Source organism: Capra hircus, chromosome 17 (assembly GCF_001704415.2).
Source record: "Capra hircus breed San Clemente chromosome 17, ASM170441v1, whole genome shotgun sequence".
NCBI classification, from domain to species: Eukaryota; Metazoa; Chordata; class Mammalia; order Artiodactyla; family Bovidae; genus Capra; species Capra hircus.
The window spans coordinates 45,717,626-45,736,257 of record NC_030824.1 but is presented as its reverse complement, the minus strand read 5'-3'; the positions used below and the strand labels follow the sequence as shown (position 1 = coordinate 45,736,257).

Below are 18,632 nucleotides of genomic sequence, written 5' to 3'. Positions count from 1 at the left end.
CATCAGTGGTATTTAACCATTAACTAAAAAGTAAAGATTCCTTTACAGCAGAGAATAAATGGAATAATTTCCTTACCAAGACCCTCAAATAAAATATAATAAATAATCCTAAAGCATTTGTTTTTCAGCTGATTGTATAAAATAATCCACTTAGAGACTAGGGTCCCCAAATCGAAAGAGCTGAGTACAATTATCAAAGTCTCAATATTAGAAGAACCTATTGTTGTAAATAAATGAATAATATTGCTGTATTGCTATGCTTTCATCATGTAGTTCCTCTGATTGTGATAAGTGACTTGAATCCATGCCAACATATTACTAAACTATGCAAAATTATCAAACTGATGGCTGCAGTGTATTCTGAACTTAGCCTAACATGTTTAATGTCTTTATGGGAAAAGGATGACTAAGCAATAATGCTGGTATCAATAAGAAAACAAAATTTCTCTGTGAATTGTGTCGAGATGTTTTTCCACCTTACATAAGCCCTTCAAAACACATGGAAATCAAGTAAACAGGTGAGCAATACTCAAAGGAAATATGAAGATCATTTGAAAAATGTTTTCAACAACATCAGAAGTTATGTTTGATTTAATATACTAACCCAGGAACCTGTCTTCCGGTTAAGTATATTCGTTTTTGTATTGTAAAGTGCTGCCTGCATCCTGGAGTCACTTTTATCTTTGTTTTTGAAAACAACCTGAATTCTATTTTTACTAAGAAGAAGGGCATGTTGAACTTTATTTCCTGAAAGGGAAGACTTTGATACAGCCTTTTATGTAATACTTACTCAAATATGGTGGTTTGTAAGGCGCTCGTGTATTAGACAGCAGTCCATCCAGCTCTTTCCTCTCCAGGGTGCTGTGAAGGGCCTTCTCTTTGCCGAAGGTGGAGAAGGACCTCTCCGCCCCGGGCTGGGCTTCTGGAGTTTCAAACACTTCAGTGTCTGGAACAGAGTCCATGCCAGGAACATGCAGATTGCTACGATAATCAGCAGCCTGGCGTCCATCAGAAGGGACAAAGGAGGGCATCCAGCACCGATCTGAGTGGCCAAGTGCTTTACATTCCTCGGTGCAGTTGGAGAAGAGATCCATACCTGTGAGCAGAAAACAGAGAAGCTACGAATGGAGACTTTATCAACGCGACCAGCTGCTTGTGTCTGTGCTCAGCCGCGCAATCATGTCCGACTCCTTGTGACCCTATGAATTGTAGCCCACCAGGCTCCTCTGTCCGTGAGATTCTCCAGGCAAGAATACTGGAGTGGGCTGCCATACCCTCCTCCAGGGAATCTTCCCTGCTTAGAAGTGAAAAATTACAGGCAATGTAAAGAGTAATGGGTAAAGGTATCTTAACAGATTTTTCTTGTGTTAACCTGACAGGAGCCCCAAATCGCTTTATATTATTTTGTAGAGGGTAGGACTCTTGGCAAACAGGGTTTTGAGATAGATGTTTCTGAACTGGTCAGGATGTTGAGGGAAAATATTGACTCGAAATTATTTAAATAATTAGAAAATAGTGAGAATGAATATTAAAAAAAAGAAAATCTGAAATTCGTAACAGAAAAAATAAAACCCAAGTGGAAAGCCTTCATTACCTGTAATTTCTAATGATGATAAGTCATATTTTTTTCCTTAGAGACAAAAATGGAAGAAATATGGGAAGCGCGAGTGATGATATTTAGATAATAAGATCTAGACATGAAATAAAAAGTGAAATTCAACAGAAACAGGGCATACATATCAATACAGCAATAAATGATAAGAATAAAATAAGAGTGGCCAAGAGCATGCTTTTTTAGATTCTTAGAAAATGACTTCCTACAAGTTATTTTTCAGTGACACTCTTGTAGTCCATATTACTACAAACTGCTTATCATTTACCACTTAGACAAGCCCAGAACAAATGACTGTAATTAGTGAAACCAAGGTAACCAAGTGCAAGGTGAGTCAGCTGCAGACGCTATTGACGAATACCTTATTACTTGTTCTATATTGGAAAACACTTGTCCCAGACAACACAGAAATGTTTGCTTACTGATCCTAGAATACCAAGATTTCAAATGACATCTTCAAGTTTCATTGTCTCCTGTAGACTGACAAGAATACTAAACATGATATTTATGACCCAAGAAAGCTCACTCAGTCTCTTAAGCAAAATATCATTTTGGGGCACTACAGAATACTAGCTGTTATTCAATTTGATAACTAGCATTATGTAAAAAAGTAAGCACACAAACAAAAATCACATTTTAATGTGTTTCTAGACAGAGCAATGCATTTATTAAATATGTTTAAAAATAGGATCAATTAGAAATAACCAAAGAGTGATTATTCTGTACGTCAGAAACTCTCAAATGCATGAAATGCCTGGTGTGAAAAAACCATGGATTATTTTTTTAATCAAGAGAGTGTAATGAAAACACTTGATTGTTTCTTCTACAAATATTATGAGTGATTTGAGCTCTTGAGCAAGTTTTAGTTTGTAAAATCCTGACACACAATAATTTACTTTTTTATATGCATATGTTAACAGCTCTTTATGTAATACAAAGAAATAATTTTTTCATAATTACTAAGCCCCCAGATTATCCTCAAGTATTCTGGAGTTTAAAACAATTAATTATGTAAATTGTTTAAAGATATAACACCAAACTTCTTATCATATATTAATCTCACATTATAATGACTTTTTAAATTTTAAATTAAACTGTGTATAATGCTGGGGCTTTCCAGGTGGCTTATTGGTAAAGAATCTGCCTGCCAAGCAGGAGATGCAAGAGAGGGGAGTTTGATCCTTGCACTGAGATCTGCTGGAGAAGCAAGTGGCAACTCATTCCAGCTTTCTTGCCTGGGAAATCCTATGGGCAGAGGAGCCTGGCAGGCTACAGTGCACGAGGTCACACTGAGTCTGACATGATTTAGCGACTAAACAGCAGCAGCGGCAGCATGTATAATGCTAAATCTGACTTCGAATATAATAATATATTGATAATTGTCATGCATAAACCCATAACTAAATTACTGATCAGTGCATTATTGAGGAACATAAACGTGAGTTGAAGCTGGGATAAGGAATCAGACTACGATCAGCAAGTAAAACAGGTCAACTATTTTCTAGACACCAGGGAAGTTAAGTTATCTTATTCCTATAAGGAGATAGGTATTAGCAAAAAAAAAAAAAAAAAAGAGGAAGGGAAGAAGAATATCCCTGATGCACACTGACACAGCAGGTAACTAGAAGCTATAGAACCAGAGAGATCTGTATTTTGATTCACTGTACTCTAAACACTCCCTATTTATAGTCTGATAAGGAATAAAAGGTCTTTTTGATAGATAGAGGTACCATTAAAAGTCAATTATGGGCAATTATTTTAAAAATAAATTTATATCATATTAAATTTGAAGTTGATGGAAAAATTCAAATATTAAGATAGAATTATATTACCAGATCCTGATAAAGATGCATACTAATGCAAAATTTGGAATTAATACAATTTTTCATCACATAACTGATAAAACCCTTTCAAATACACCTCATGAGACCATTAATAGTATTTCACATCTTTTTGAGCACTGTACCCAAGGATTCTTATAATTCTGAATAAGATAATCACACAGAAAAGTTTTAATGATCTAGTCTCTGCATTATCTTTAAGATATTTGAAGGTACTTTTATGAGATGTTAGAAGGTACTTTTATTAGAACTTGTTTTCATGGCTAGTTGATATTCAATTGTGCTAAATTTCTTCTCTTGAAGTGTATGGTTTTCTGCCTCTTTGCCTTATTAGACGCTAGTTAAAATTCCCTTAGATGATGAAATAAAGTTCTCTGACTTGAAACCTGTACAAAAAAATTATCATGTGCATAACAAGAACAGTGAGAAATATGATAAAGTTTTCTCTTGGATAAATAGTGTTACCTGCCTGAAAGGGGAACAACACTTGTTCATAATGTTCCTCATAAATTTATGAGCTACTCCATTTAAAGTGGGATCCCCATAGTGATAACACAGCTTTATGTAACTGCAAGGAGACGGAAGATGGCACACCTTGTGCATGAATATGTCTCACATGTTTTACCAACAAAACAAGTGTACTAATTTCTCATGAGGAAAATATCAGATGTAGAAACAATTTTTTTAATCACATAAAATGTATATCAGTAAATTTTAAATAAGTTTTAGAAATATTCAATGAAAAAAAAATTTTTTTTCGTCTCAAATGTATAGTTTGAGAACCAAATAAATTGTGCCCATTACCTGGCCTCACCTTAGGGAGCCACTGAAAGATGAAAATGACTTTATCTTTTTTCATATATCACTAGTTCATGCATTGGAGAAGGAAATGGCAACCCACTCCAGTGTCTTGCCTGGAGAATCCCAGAGACAGTGGGCCCCCATCTAGGGGTCGCACAGAGTCGGACACGACTGAAGCGACTTAGCAGAAGCAGCAGCAGCAGCAGACCCCATTAAGTATACTATTTTAATGACCAGACAAGCAGAGGCATGTTTAAGTTTTGCGGTGGTCAATGACTGTACAAAGGACCGGAATGCCAAGTATTTCAGTACATGGGACATTTAAAAATGCGTTATCTTTCACACTGCTTTTGGAAATTTTTAACATCTCAGGTTGAAGGCCCAAGAGAAAATAACTTCAACACCATTTATTTTTCTCATTCAAATGCCCTTATTTTAGAACCTGTGAGACTTGTATAGCAGAAAACTACAGGCCACACCTGAGTTATGAAATTTTGGTTATTCCTAATGAAACATTTCAACATACAGATTTTATTTGCAATTTATTTTTTTCCACTTCTTGGAAATGGTCTGTTCTACATGGCACGACAGCTGAAGTGATAGACTGCCTGTTATATAGAGATATATTTAGACAAATTTTAAAATACATCTTTTTATACTAGCAAGTAACTTGATCCCTTGATATTACCACTGAGAACAAACTGTGATTTAAAAAATGTAATTATAGTCAATTTGTTCTGTTTCCTGATGAATTCAATACAATAAAATTACATGGACCTTTCTCATGTAACAAGCCTTCAAAAAATGTATTTTTCCCCAAATATGATAAATTAGTTTAAAAAATCAACACACATATTTTTGATGAAATTGTAAATCTTCTTTTAATTATTTAACACTGGAGAAATTAGAGATATTAAAAATAATCACCAAAATTTCTGTAGTTTTTGGTTTGGTTCGGGAACAGAGATTTTACAACATAATTCATCTATGTAAAAATCAAAACATGCACATCAAAATTTTCTCACTATCTAACATATTTCAATATGTTTATATTTTTCTTCATTTTATGTTAATATTTGTCTTATATCTTTTTCAATTGTAAATGTCTCTGCATTACCTAGTTATAGCTCATATTTTCACCAGAAACCTGAGCAAAAAGCTTTTGCTTATTCAGACTATGGTATAAATTCACCTTATTTATAAAGCCAGAAGCTAACTGCCAATATCTAAATTCTTATTGGAGTTGAGAAAGGGAAACTTTTAACTTTATGATAGGCCGAAAATTCTTATTGATATTGCAGTAGTAGTACAATGGCTTAATTTATTTCATGATATATGTTTTTCTACTAGTATGAAGACACTGACAATATAAATCACTTTTTAAATTTATAGTCAAGTTTTGACCATGTGTCATGTACAAGTCTCATAATAATTAGTTAAGAAATAAACACTTTTAGAAGCTAACATGCCTTTTAAATAAAATAAAAAGTTAGAAGAGAAATTTGAAAATTTTCAGGTAAACTATAACAAGTAACATTAACTTATGAGGGTTTTTTTCAATATACATTTTAACAAGGTCAATTATTAAAAAGAAATTCAAATTTAATCTTAGTGTGCACATTGTAAGTACTTAATAAATGGGCGAGGGGAAACAACTACTTACAGCTAAACAGATCTCCTTAAATCTACCTCCAATAATACTAAAATGTTTAAGACTATACAGCTAAAAATGTTGTATCAGTATTTAAATCAGACAAAAAAAATCTATCTTTTAATCTAATGGTATTATAAAATTGAACATATACTAGTTTTAAGTTCACTTTGGCTTTTTTTCTTTCTTTTTTTTTTGGCTATTTAAGCTGTGATTAATCAGTTTCTCCCCTTGTGATGGTTTATGCAAGCATTTACCACATCTCCTTGGACTTCTGCCATACCTAACCGATACATCAATAGTGCACTGAAAAAAACGGAAAGCACCTTGACAAGGCTATAGAAAGAAAGTGCCACAGACCAGTGGTCAAGTCGAAGAATTCCACACATGGAGCCAGGTGCAGTGGAAAACTGAAAAAGCTTATGTGATTCTCTGTGCAGCTGCCTCCGTGTTTAAAGCCCTTCTATGAACAAAATTGGTGACTGCAAATGGCTTAGAGAGGAGAAAAGCAAGTGGGGCAGAGGGAGAAAGAACAAAAAAGAAAACTGTTCATAGAAGAATAAACGGAAGCCATATCCAAATAAATAAATACAAATTAATGTTAACACGGAAAATGAAAGTGGGAATAAATAAAGACTTGGGAAGCTTTAACAGGTGAAGAACTAAGCTAAACAGTGTATACTATGTAACATGAAATGAGGTTTAAACCAGAGAATTCAGAATTCGTGTCTTTTCAGTGTTGTTTTTCCATGATAGTCTAACTTTCCCCTTTAAAACCTAAAGTTGAGTGGGATTTACTTATTAGCTCAAAAGTTTTTCATATCCTAACCCTGGAAACAGATGTGTAATGAAGAATATTCTCTAAATATTGCGAAATTGGAAGACCATCAATAGCTGGTTGTACAAGGAAATAAAGCAGATGTAACTGTTTGCCTGAGATAGGCTTAACTTTTAGGAAATTAACTCTAGCTACTTGGTGTGAAGTTTACAGTACACAACAAAGAATGGACTGGAAAAAAGTCATTAAGTAAAGGCATCTTAATTCTCTGCATTTAGGGTTTTATACTTTAAAAGGTAAACAATGCAGAATCATTTTAACAATGAAACTAGATATATTAAATCTGACTGCAATTCAGCACACAAATGTGTAATTATTTCTTAATACAAGTGTGTTAATACAATTCAAAAACAGCTATCACTATGCCCAGTATGTTGTGGCAACCCTATAAATGCTAATGAAATAGATCCACAGATTGTTAACTCTGTAATATTCTCACATGTTAAAAACCTAAAGACAGAAAAAAAGAATTTGCCATTTTAATAAGAAAAATGAAAACTACCCTGCTTTTAAACATGTTTTCCAAACACAATTTAGCATTTAACATTTTCAAATGTTTTGACATCTCAAATAATTTGTAAGTAATGCTACCAAAATGGCAACATTGAGTGCTTGGGAAATAAAAGAGCCGCTGGGAAGGCACATTGATAAGAACATATTCCCATCCATCTTCCAAATTTAGCACTTTTTGCAGATGTTTATTTCTTTCTCTTTCTTCAGTTAAGTTATTATGGCTCATTATGTCTGAGGAACTAAACTAATTGAAATGTTCATTGAGACTGGAGTGCTACAGATAAAAAAAAAAAAGAAGTAAGGGGGAGTGGGAAAGGAATAAAATACACCCACAAGGAAACATGCAGCGGGGAATTTTCTTTTTTTTTTTTTTTTAATGTTAAACATTTTGTTTCAAAAGCTTTAAAAGGCTGACTATGAAATAAGAAACTGAAAAAAGAATAGGAATGAGCAATTCCAAACGTACACCTTTTAAAAGATAACAATAAATCATATGTCATATATAGGCCAAAAATGAAAGGGACTTTGTACTCAAATATAAACTTCTGGCAAGATCTGGTTTGTTGTCAGGTTCCCAGACACTAAATAGATGCTCTGTTCACTTAGCGTGAAGGCCCGCAAGGGGCAGGGACCTCCGGGGATTCTTGGCAGTTCTCAAGTCTCATTAGGTCTGCATATTAATGACTTGCAGCAATATAAAGAGACCCTTGAGCAGTCTTTTCTCCCCCTCCTCCTGCCTGCGTTTCCCAAGGCCAAGGCAGCCTCAGACACACCACACAGGAGCCAAGAGAGAGGCCTGCAGCCACCATGGCTGCCAGGCGACGGTGGGGCGGGTACTGCCCTTTGACACACTGCCTCAACACCTTTCAGAGGTCCATGGAGTGTGTCAAGGGACAGGTGCTCTCGAGGATCAATGTTACCTGGAAAATGAGAACCCCATCTCCCTATGGCTTAATCACTAACCAAAATAAACCTTAAAAGCTCAAGTGAATGAAGTTGAACCTCCAAACAGATGGGCGTTTTTTAGAAGTGACACAAGTCAGCTTGCCTTTGCATTGCTGTATGTGTCAGAGAAACACAAAACTCAGTTGAAAGAGAAAAAGTTTAAAAAAAAATTCAAAAAGCATCCTTCATCGTTGAAATGCAAAGTAGAAAGAAAATCCAAACCTTGTGAAATTGTTCTCATTATTTTAAGGTACATATTTTATTTCTTTTCAGTGACTTTAATTATTAGTAACTAGAATTATCAGGATCTATAAAACTTAAAGGGGACATGTATACAGGAAAAAAGTAGAGTAAAATAAAGTAAAACAAAGTAAAAAATATGTATCACATTGTAACTCCCATCAGGCAATACCTTCAAGCTTTACATGCAAATACACCCAGAGATCAATTTTTGAACATGGATCCTGTTGAAAATATGAGGAATGCTTCAGAAAATGTACATTATCAAATGTTTACTAATGTCTCAAAGCCTAAGAATCCAGCTTTGGAAATCCTGCTTTCAATCTATTCATGACTTTTAATCACCATTCCTTCTCTCATTCAGTATTCAGTGATATGTAAAATGCATTGCTCTGGAAATGAGAAAATTTGGATTTTGGTTCCCAGTCATCCACTTATCCTCTTGTGACCTTGTGCAGGTCAACCAATTTCATCCATCTTCTGTTATTTCATCCATAAGCAAGTCTAATAATAGCTTAATTGACTGAAGACTGGGGACTGGACCAGGTGAGAAATCTATGTCCTCTGTATGCAATATAATTCCCGGAAAGAACATGACATAAAAAAGAAAAGTTTCGTGATTTCACGTATTCCACAATGAATTTCTAACTTTCATTCTCTAAAGGAACACTAGACTGTATTACAAGTCCCTTTGAGTATACAACTGTCAACATAGGATGACACCAGTTTTCTGTAGGTTTACTAACACTAAAAACTACCTAAAACGTCGTGCTCTCAGGATTTATTTTTAAAAAATCCACTATAAAAGTCAGCATCGCCCTTTAATCACACTTACCAGCTGACTGGCCGCGGTTGGTGGCGTCATGATCACTATCTCCCTGTTCACTGTCTCCATGACCACTGTCCTTAGAGCTTACTATGTCGGCTTCCTGGAATGCAGAACTAGAAGTACAAAAATGTGAATATTAGAATAAAAAAGATTGAAGAAACACAGAAAACATTCTTCTGCCACCACATGGTCACCTATGGTGCTGCAGATGCTTATAGCTCTTGATTTCTACTTAAAGCTAGTTTTTAAAACCTGAAGCCTAACTCTCCAACACTGAGCATCAGCAGTCAGTTTGAGCCCTTAAGGCATGTAAAGTTCAATCATTATTCTATGATTGGAGCTAAGCATATGCTTATATCATTTTCATAGGACAGATATATATGTATATGTCTGGAATAGTTAGAAAGATTATCAGAAGCAGTGTAGGAGTGTAAACTGACAAAATATTCAAATATACTCAGTGGTTGTATATAAAAGAAACACACCAATATTTTTTAATTTATTGTCTAGAAAACCTAATATAATCAATATTTATGTCCTGTCCTAATTAGAAATATTTTATCATATTCTATTTTTATATTGAATAAGATACCTAATTCCTACTTTTAGTAGGTCGTAATTTGTCTATATACCAAGCTAGGAAAAAAAAAAGGAGTCCATACCTGTTAACTCGGCGAGGTCTGTCAACTAGATAGCTGAGCTCTGCTCGCTGGTGTTTAGTCTAGAAAAAAAATAAATAAATCAAGAGCATTCGAAGGCTATGGGTTTAACTAACAGTCTGATTTTGAGGCTAGGAACTATTTGTAGCTTAAGTAATTGTGTACATTTTTAAGGAATTTCTAAGCTGTTCTAAGACCTCAGACTAGTTTTTATAAAGACTAGTGCTAGTAAAGGCAAGAAGATATGCAGATTTTGCATATCTAGATTTTCAGTAAAGGTTAAAAAAATACACAAAAGGCCAATTTTAAGTGCGTGTGTGTATGTGTGTGTCTGTGTGTTTTAAGGAGAGAATGCTAATAACCTCATAGCTGGCCCTCATAAACTATTGTCTCCAATAGAGTCAACCTAGATATACGCTGCAGTCTTTCTTCCAGTGGCCTAAAAAAGTGTTTAGGTGCATACTGGTTGACACAAGAAAAACAGCACGCTCAATAAGCAAAAAGGTTGGATATTTTATGGAATTATTTTGTTGTTTATTTTCAAAATGTGCTTAAGATACAAATGAGCTGTACAAATATTCATGAAAGTCAATGAATAATATCTAAGACTCAAAATAAATAAAATAACCTGCCAAAAAAGGAGTTCATAATACCCGCTTCCCTTCTGGCCCCAATTCTTTCCCCCTCAGAACACACTCTGCATTCTCCTCCCCGCCTCCACCACCCCACACACACCTTTTCCGGTCCAAACTTTCTTTTACAGAAATCAACTCTGTTCTCCCTTTCCCTCCCTCCTTTCAACTTTGCCACTTCTCCATCTTAAAAAAGGAAATCGGAATTAACAAGCCAAATTCTTTGATAAAGAAAGCCAACAGCAGTGATTCATCAAAAACGATGGCAAGAAGGTGATTATTAGCTAAAAGGAATATGTAAGACAAGAACTGTTGAAGCCTTTCCGTGAGTTTACGCTTACAGGGGTTTGTGCCAAAGCAACTTCATTCAAATTCACACTGTGTGGGCGTTGGGCTTCAAGAAAACGTCTGTAAATGCTGTCCAGAGTAGAACTGAAGGCTTTTTTTTGCAACCCGAGTTCAGAGAACAAGGATCTGATAACTCATTCACTAAAACATGCATTCGAGTTTAGACAACTGTGCAAAGTTAAACAATCTATAGCTTACTTTTTACACGCGACTGAAGGCATCGATAAACAAAGCTAAACAATTAACTTTATTATGCTAGGGACAAATGCAAAGAGAAAAAAAGACCTTTGCCAGTGCCAGAAGGTCCCTCCCTGCATTTCCCTCTCCCCTCGGGCACTTTCTCCTTTACCTCCAGCTTTCTAAGAAGGGAAAGGACTGGAGTGGGGTGGGGTGGGGTGAGGGGGCTAGGATTTTAAAGGAAAGATGCCAGAGGGAAGAAGAAGGGTCCAAGGTGGCAAAGCACCAGAGAAGGGGGATGAAAATAAATGTGGAAGGGTGGAGCGCAGAAAATTAGGGACAACGCGAAGTTTAAGTTACACAGGAAAGGGTGGGAGAGGCGGCTTTCCATTCCTGCCCCCACAAAGATACAAATAAGCTAATATCCTTAAAATAAATACACAGTGCACCAGATATACAAGGGCCGGGCTAGAGGAGGCTTTCGGATGGAGGAGATGAGAGATGGTGGTCCTTTCGCTTCAGCCTTACCTCGTTGGACAAAATGCTTCCGTTGGAGATGATGTCGGGCTGCTGGTCTGTGTAACCGGTGACGATGGCCCCGCAGGGGTTGTGCTCAGTGTCCGTACTCCGCGATGGGCTGCAGGGCTTAAGGAACATCAGGTCGGTTTTGGCGGACTCGGGGGTCAGGCAGACCTGGTAGCAGTAATTCTGGTTGTGGTGATGGGAGCCAAAGCCCCCGGACTCCTCCACCGGCACCTGGGCCGGATTACTGGGTACGTTGGAGCTTTGAACCAGCATGATGTCTGACTTGCTGAGTTTCTTCTTGCGCGCCCGGGCTTGGCGGCCACAGCAGGTCGACCCCCCGCTGCCACAGCAGCAGCATAGGCAGCAGTCGCTGGCCAGACACGTGTAGATATTCAGCTTTTTCTCTTTCTGGCAACGCACGGCAAGCACGATCATGGCCAGAAGGAAGATGAAGGATACCGAGCCCAGCGCGATGATGAGGATAAGGGTGAGGTCCAGCGACGTCTCCCCGCCGCCGGAGCGGCTGGGGCGCTGGTGCTCTCCTGACCCCCCGCCCCCGCCCCCGCCCCCGCCCTGGGGCTCGACAGCGCCATCCACCAGCTGCACCACCAAGGTGGCGGTGGAGGACAGGGGAGGTTGCCCGTGGTCGCGCACCTCGATCACCAGTTCGTAAGGCCGCTGGGGGTCGCGCTTGGCTGGCACCCGGCGCGCTGTACGGAGCTCCCCGGTGCGCCAGTCCATGCGGAAGAGGTTCATTTCGTTACCCCTCACAATGCTGTAGGTGAGCCGGGCGTTCTCGCCGTCATCTGCGTCCACCGCGGCCACGCGGGTCAGCAGGTAACCGGGCTCAGCCGAGCGGGGCAGCACCTCGCGCGCCGGAGTCCCGTTGCGCCCCGGAAGGGGGGCTACGATGGCAGGAGCGTTGTCGTTCTGATCCACGATGAGGATGTTGACCGTGGCGTTGCCAGCCAGCGCCTGGGGGCTACCGGCGTCCCGCGCTTCCACTTGGAAGCTGAAGTCCTTGAGCTGTTCATAGTCAAAGGAGCGCAGGGCGTACAGGTAGCCGTTCTCGGAGTTGATGGACACGTAAGTGAAGACGCTCATGCCCTGGATCTGGCACTCCAGGATAGAGTAGGCTAGCTGGGCGTTGGCGCCCTCATCACGGTCTGTGGCGCTCACCGCGTAGATGTAGGCGCCTGGCACGTTGTTTTCGGTCACATACACGTCGTAGACCGGCTGGCTGAAGCGCGGTGCGTTGTCGTTCACATCTGACACTTGCACCTGGATGGACTTACTGGTGGAGAGTGCAGGCTCGCCCCGGTCGCGAGCCACCACGGTCAGGGTGTAGGAGTCCCCCGCCTCTCGGTCCAGAGGGGCCTCGGTCACGATGGTATAGTAGTTCTTGAAGGAAGACTTGAGGCGGAACGGCACATCCCCCAGCAGCTCGCACTGCACCTGCCCATTCTCCTCTGAGTCGCGGTCGGTTACGCTGAACAAGGCCACCACCGTGCCGGGCGCCGCGCCCTCGCTCACCGCCTCCTTCACGGTGCTGAAGCTGATCTCCGGCGCGTTGTCATTGGCATCAAGCACCCTCACTATCACCTTGCAGTGCGCAGGCACGGCGTTGGGGCCCAGGTCCTTGGCTTGAACGTACACTTGGTACACCGGGCTCTCTTCGTAGTCCAGCTCGCCGCTCACCTCCAGCCGGCCGGTGCGAGGGGAGAGTCCGAAGAGCTCGCGTGCCCGGGGCGAAATGTGGCTGCTGAAGGAGTACACGACCTCTCCATTCTGGCCCTCATCTGGGTCTGTGGCGTTAAGCTGGATCACGAGCGTACCAGGCGGCGAGTTCTCTGGTAGGGACACAGTGTAGACGGGTTGGTCGAAGGCGGGCACATTGTCGTTGGAGTCCAGCACTCGGATGGTGAGTAGGGCAGTGCCGGTGCGCTGCTGCTGGGGGAGCAGGCCCCCTCCCCCGCCGCCGCCTCCTCCTCCTTCTCCGCCTCCCCCTCCTCCCCCGTCCACCGCGGTCAGCACGTAGCGGTGCACCGCTTGCTGCTCTCGGTCCAGAGGCTTCTCCAGCACCAGCTCGGCGAATCGGTTGCCATCCCCCTGGGTCTGCACGTCCAGGGAGAAGTAGCTGTTGGGGGTGATCTCGTAGTCGCGCAAGGAGTTGGTACCCACGTCTGGGTCGAATGCGCTCTCCAAGGGGAAGCGGGTGCCCGGCGTGGCGCTCTCAGAGATCTCTACGGTCAAGTCCGGCTCCGGGAAGGAGGGGGGATTGTCGTTGATGTCCAGCACCTCGATCTCCACCCGGAACAGCTCCAAGGGGTTCTCCAAGAAGACCTCCAGGTGCAGGACGCAGGACGGGCTCTGCTTGCAGATTTGCTCGCGGTCAATCTTCTCATTCACGTACAACACCCCGGTCTCCAGGTTGAGGTCCAAGTAAGGGGTCCGAGAGTTGGGCGCCGTTTGAAAGCCGCGAGCCGAAAGTTTTGTAATGTCCAAGCCCAGATCTTCAGCGATATTCCCCACGAAAGTGCCATGTTCCTGCTCCTCTTGCACCGTGTAGTGAAGCTGGGAAAAGACTCCTTCCACCATCCAGAGCAAGGCAAAGAATAATAGCACAATCATCTCCAAAGGGAAAGGAAGCAGCTTCCCGCAGCCAGTCAGCCACCCAATCACCTCCCCCACCACCACGAAAAAAAAAAAAAAACCTCAAAAAATACAAATAAAAGTGCGCTATGTGGGGGGGGGGGGGCTCCTGTGGCTTTCTGTCCTTACAAATCTTATTTCTTTTGCTTCATTTTAGGGTTTCCCCCAATTCAACCTCATTATTTAATCTTAGAGCAGGAAGGGTGACAGGCGTCCCCTTTCCTCATCTGTAATCTTCCTACTGACCAATTAATAAAATAATAATACAATAGTCAGCGTCCTTTATTCCGACAGTCTTGGCGCAACGCGGCGCTGGCAAATCCCAAGGAGGAAATTTCGGTATTTCAAGACTGTCCTCGGTTTGTCTTCTCGCTGATGGGAGGAGAAGAAGGAGGAGGAAAAGGAAAAGGAGGAGGAGGAAGATGAAGAGGAAGAGGAGAAGGAAGAGGAGATGCTGTTGGCACCGCTGAACATGCCTCTTACTGTCAACGGCTGGCAAATGCAAAAGGGCTTAAAAACAGCGAGGGAATTTTGTGCCGGAAAAGCATAGAATGGCTCTGCAGCATAAAACTTTCATTCTCTTCATTTCTCCGGATGGATGTTCTTGCCATTTTTTCCTCTTTCGCTCTATTTGTCTGTTTTGGCTGTCAGAGTCTTGCCTCTCTCTGTCCTCATCTCCACCGTCGTTTGCCTCTCCGTAACTGTGAGGAGCAGTTTCTTTTTTGCTGTTTCCTTCCCAAGCCTCTTCTTTCCTCTAACCTGTCTCTGCTTTTCAGTTCTTCCCTCCTCCTCCTGCCTCAGCCCTAAGCCTGCGATCTCGGCTGGCAGTTTCTGAGCTCCGAGCGCTCCGCTTCTCTGTTTTTGCGCAGCGCCCTCATTCTGCCAACCAATCGTCGAGGAGCACCACCCACCGAGTCAGAGCTAATTGGACAAACCGGCCGTCAAGAAGGCGCGTCACGCAGTAACCGGGCCGGGCGGGATGGAACCCGCGCCTGGGCTGCCTGGGTGAGTGTGAGTGTGAGAGCGAGAACAGCCCGGCAGGTCCCGAGGTGCTAGCTGGGGACTCTGCCGCGGAAAGTTCCCAGTCCCCAGCCGCAGGTAACGGAGAGGGAATAGAGAGGTTTCCCTGTTTGCATCAGCAAATGCGAAAACATAATAGCAGCAGCGGTATCCTCTCCCGGGAGCGGGGTTTCCAATGACGCTAATATTCTTTTTCCTTTAAGGTATTTTCCTTGCTGCTGATCGTGAAAATAAGTCACCGAGAAAAACAGGAAAAAGTTGCAGAGGGGCCACTAATTGGCTGGGGTTACCAATTTAAAGGACTCTGGCGGAGATTAGCAGGACATTTAAAAACAGATATGGCGTAGGCTGTGTCAAACTAAGTGTGAAGGTCTGAAGGGGCTGCGGGGAAAGGGAGTTAGACAGCTGGAGTGTGGAGCGGAGGTGGGTCCCAAACAGCCAGGGGATGCAAGCCCAGGGATGAACCCTGGCGGCTACTATAGACGTGCAGACGCTTTATACTCGCCTCTTCCCTTCCTAAACGTACATCCACAGTATCTTACCAAAAGATTAATTCGCTTAGGGACCTGGTTTGAGGTGAGAGCTTTTTGATCGACGACTGAGGAGTTTCATTCGAGCTCTGCTTTCCAGCCCGCCAGCCTAGCGCTGACTCTCTGGCCTCGGGCACGGAGCTCTCCCGTTCGCTGCAAGGCGCCTCGAATATCCCTGCGCCTCCCCCTGCCAAGTGCGACGCAGCGGCGGCGCGCACAGGCTTTTTTCTGCTTTTTCTGACAATTGGCGATCTCCCCCTCCTCCCTACACTAGACCCGAGCACCGATTCTTGCCCAGCCTGGAGCGAGACCGCAGGATGAGGGCAGCGGGGCGGCTATGAACGCGTGTGCGGGCGGGGGTGAGGGTAGGTGCGGGGGCTGGGGCCGTGCACGCGCGGGGCCCCAGTGTGTGTGAGGCTGCGAGTATCTGCGAACGCGCTTGCACACCCATCCACGGGGCTCGCATTCATCCCGCCTGGTTCCGCTCACCGCTCTGTATAAGCCCCAACGGAGCGTCCCCACAACACCTCCGGGGCCCCGAAGGATGCGCTTGAGGAGCTCCGAGTGCTCACTCTCGGCGAAGCGCCGGGGCAAAGCGGCGCGTAAACGCACCCAGTTCTTGTGAAGTTAAAATATAGCGCAAACTCTTCAATGCTAGAGTGGATTGAATGTTAATTCTCCAAAAAGATTTTTTAAAGCGTAATGTGTATTAATTAATGGGCTGTAGGGGATTGTTTATTCAACCAATGCAGCCCTTGTTCAGTTGCCTTCTTATGCTACAAGATAGAAAGATCCCTTGGGGCTTCCTGGTAATGAATGATCCGGGAGTAACACCGCCACTACCTGCGGGAAAAGGAGAGTCGTTTATCCGATCCTGAGGTATGTTGTCATTCCCTCCTGGCAGGGAATTAAGAAGGGCGAGTGGCCACAGCCGGGAATATAGACTGAGGCTTGCCTCTGCGAGTCCCGAGAGTGCCTGTCTGCTGCTCTAGCCGCTCCCCCCACCCCGCCCCCATTGGCTCTTTCATGGAGATAGGTCCAGCCTTTGAACGGTTGGAAGGAAAGGATGCCAGCAAAAATGGCTAATCCTTTTCCAGCTGCAGTAAACTGACGATTGGCCAAAGCCAAGCGAAAACCGCCGCAGTTAAAATGATTTTAGCGTCACGTCTGCAGCTGAGAATGGAGCGTCAGTTTCTAAAAGGACCTGTGGATCAATGAAAAGGAGATTATAGTGTATCTGGATATTAATAATGGCATTGCATCTGTATTTTCTCCCCCTCCTCTTTCCTGATTTTTCCTTAGATCTGCAGGATTGAAATGAAATGTTTTGAGGTCTTCAAGCTGACTCATCGGAATAATCCTGGAGCATTTTTAAAATGACGGTAATTTTCTAATATTTCATTTGTACGTATGGAAACACTTGTGTGCGTGCGCGTGTTTGCGTGTGAGAAGCATGCGGCTGAATGACAATGCAGATCCAGAAACTGTTTGCGGGAGGGGGGCTGTGTTCTCAAAACATAGATGAAGTTTGAGCAGACTTTGGACGTTCGCTTAGAGCCAGAGAGCTTCCAGAGGTGGAGATGAGAACGTGGAGAGATGGCCAGATTTGCCTGTAAATAATCACTACATCCACTGTTAATACTTGAGCTGCATTTTTTTTTTTTTTTTTGATAGCAGTTGTGTTTGAAAGGGAAACTCTCTCCACAAACGTGGGTTACAGGCGTCTCCTAGCGGCGAAAGCGGCACAGGACAAGCCAGAGAATTTTGCTTTGGGGCTCTGGTTCGGCTGGGCCGGCCTGTTGGGGGCTCTGCAGGATTTCTTGGGTCGCAGAGGCTAGGATCCGCGCCGGCGAAGCCGGCCGGGGTCCTCTAGAGGTCTCGCCTGTCTGACTTCTAGTCTCCAAGGCGCCCTGGAATCGGCGGGGTGACGACGGGGTCTTCCTCTTGTAAGAACAAGCACGAGCCCTCGGTCGGCCTCCCTCTACGTCGCTCCAGCCAAGGGTAATTGCAACAGCATGTTGTCCCGGGCCACGATTCAGACATTGGCGTTAGCAACCTTCTCTGCCTCCTTACCCTGGAATCATTAAACAGCCCCACCCTGTCACCCAAGGAACAAAACAACACTTTAACTCTATCTTTAAAAATGCTTCTTAAATAAAACCCGTGTACTTTCTTCCTTGCTGTGTCAATGGAGCACATTCCCCTCTTTGCTTTTTCACTCGGCGGACCCCAGAATTTAGTGTGGCCGTGATTACATAAATAACAGCCCGGGTGGTGGGGCTGACGACCTCTTTGAAGTACAGAATATCTTATATGCAGCGTCCTTCACCCCCTCCCCGCTCATAACTGAAACCAGCGGGGAGAAGCAATCCTTAACATAACCCTCCTCCCTCTCCACGCCCCCTCCAGGAGCGCCAACTCTCTGGGCCAACGCAAACTGTATCCTAAAACAGATGGGGGAAAGCAGCTATTCCTATTATTTGGAGGGTTGGTTGTCAAAATCAGTCTTCTTAGAAGTCCTTGTTGGTGTGTGAGTGATAAACCTCGTTAATTTCATGGTCCTCTAAGGGCAGCAGGCGAGGGTGGGCGCTAAGAATCTCACAGTCACGTTTTCTGTACACAGCAGTTACAAACTTTGAAATTAACTAACGCGGCTGCTTTCCTCCCTGCCCTTTTCAGGGAAAGGCGGAAGGGAAACAAGTTTGTTAACTAGCATTTGGATGAATGAGTGTTTGCAGTGATTTAACTTGACTTGAAAGCAATTTGTTTCTAAATCCTCTTATTATTGCAGTGTGCCCAGAGCTTTGAGAGAATTTTTT

General features: G+C 42.9%; 1 protein-coding gene across 1 annotated transcript in view; it reads right to left on the bottom strand.

The window, feature by feature from the left end:
* PCDH10 (protocadherin 10) overlaps positions 1-15,290 on the bottom strand; it is a 43,584-nt gene extending 28,294 nt beyond the window's left edge. The window contains exons 1-4 of the mRNA XM_018061533.1: positions 11,615-15,290; positions 9,933-9,991; positions 9,277-9,383; positions 791-1,096 (exon numbers count right to left, since the gene is read on the bottom strand). Coding sequence (XP_017917022.1) covers positions 791-1,096; positions 9,277-9,383; positions 9,933-9,991; positions 11,615-14,242 — 3,100 coding nt within the window. The 5' untranslated portion in view covers positions 14,243-15,290. The remainder of the gene's footprint in view (positions 1-790; positions 1,097-9,276; positions 9,384-9,932; positions 9,992-11,614) is intronic.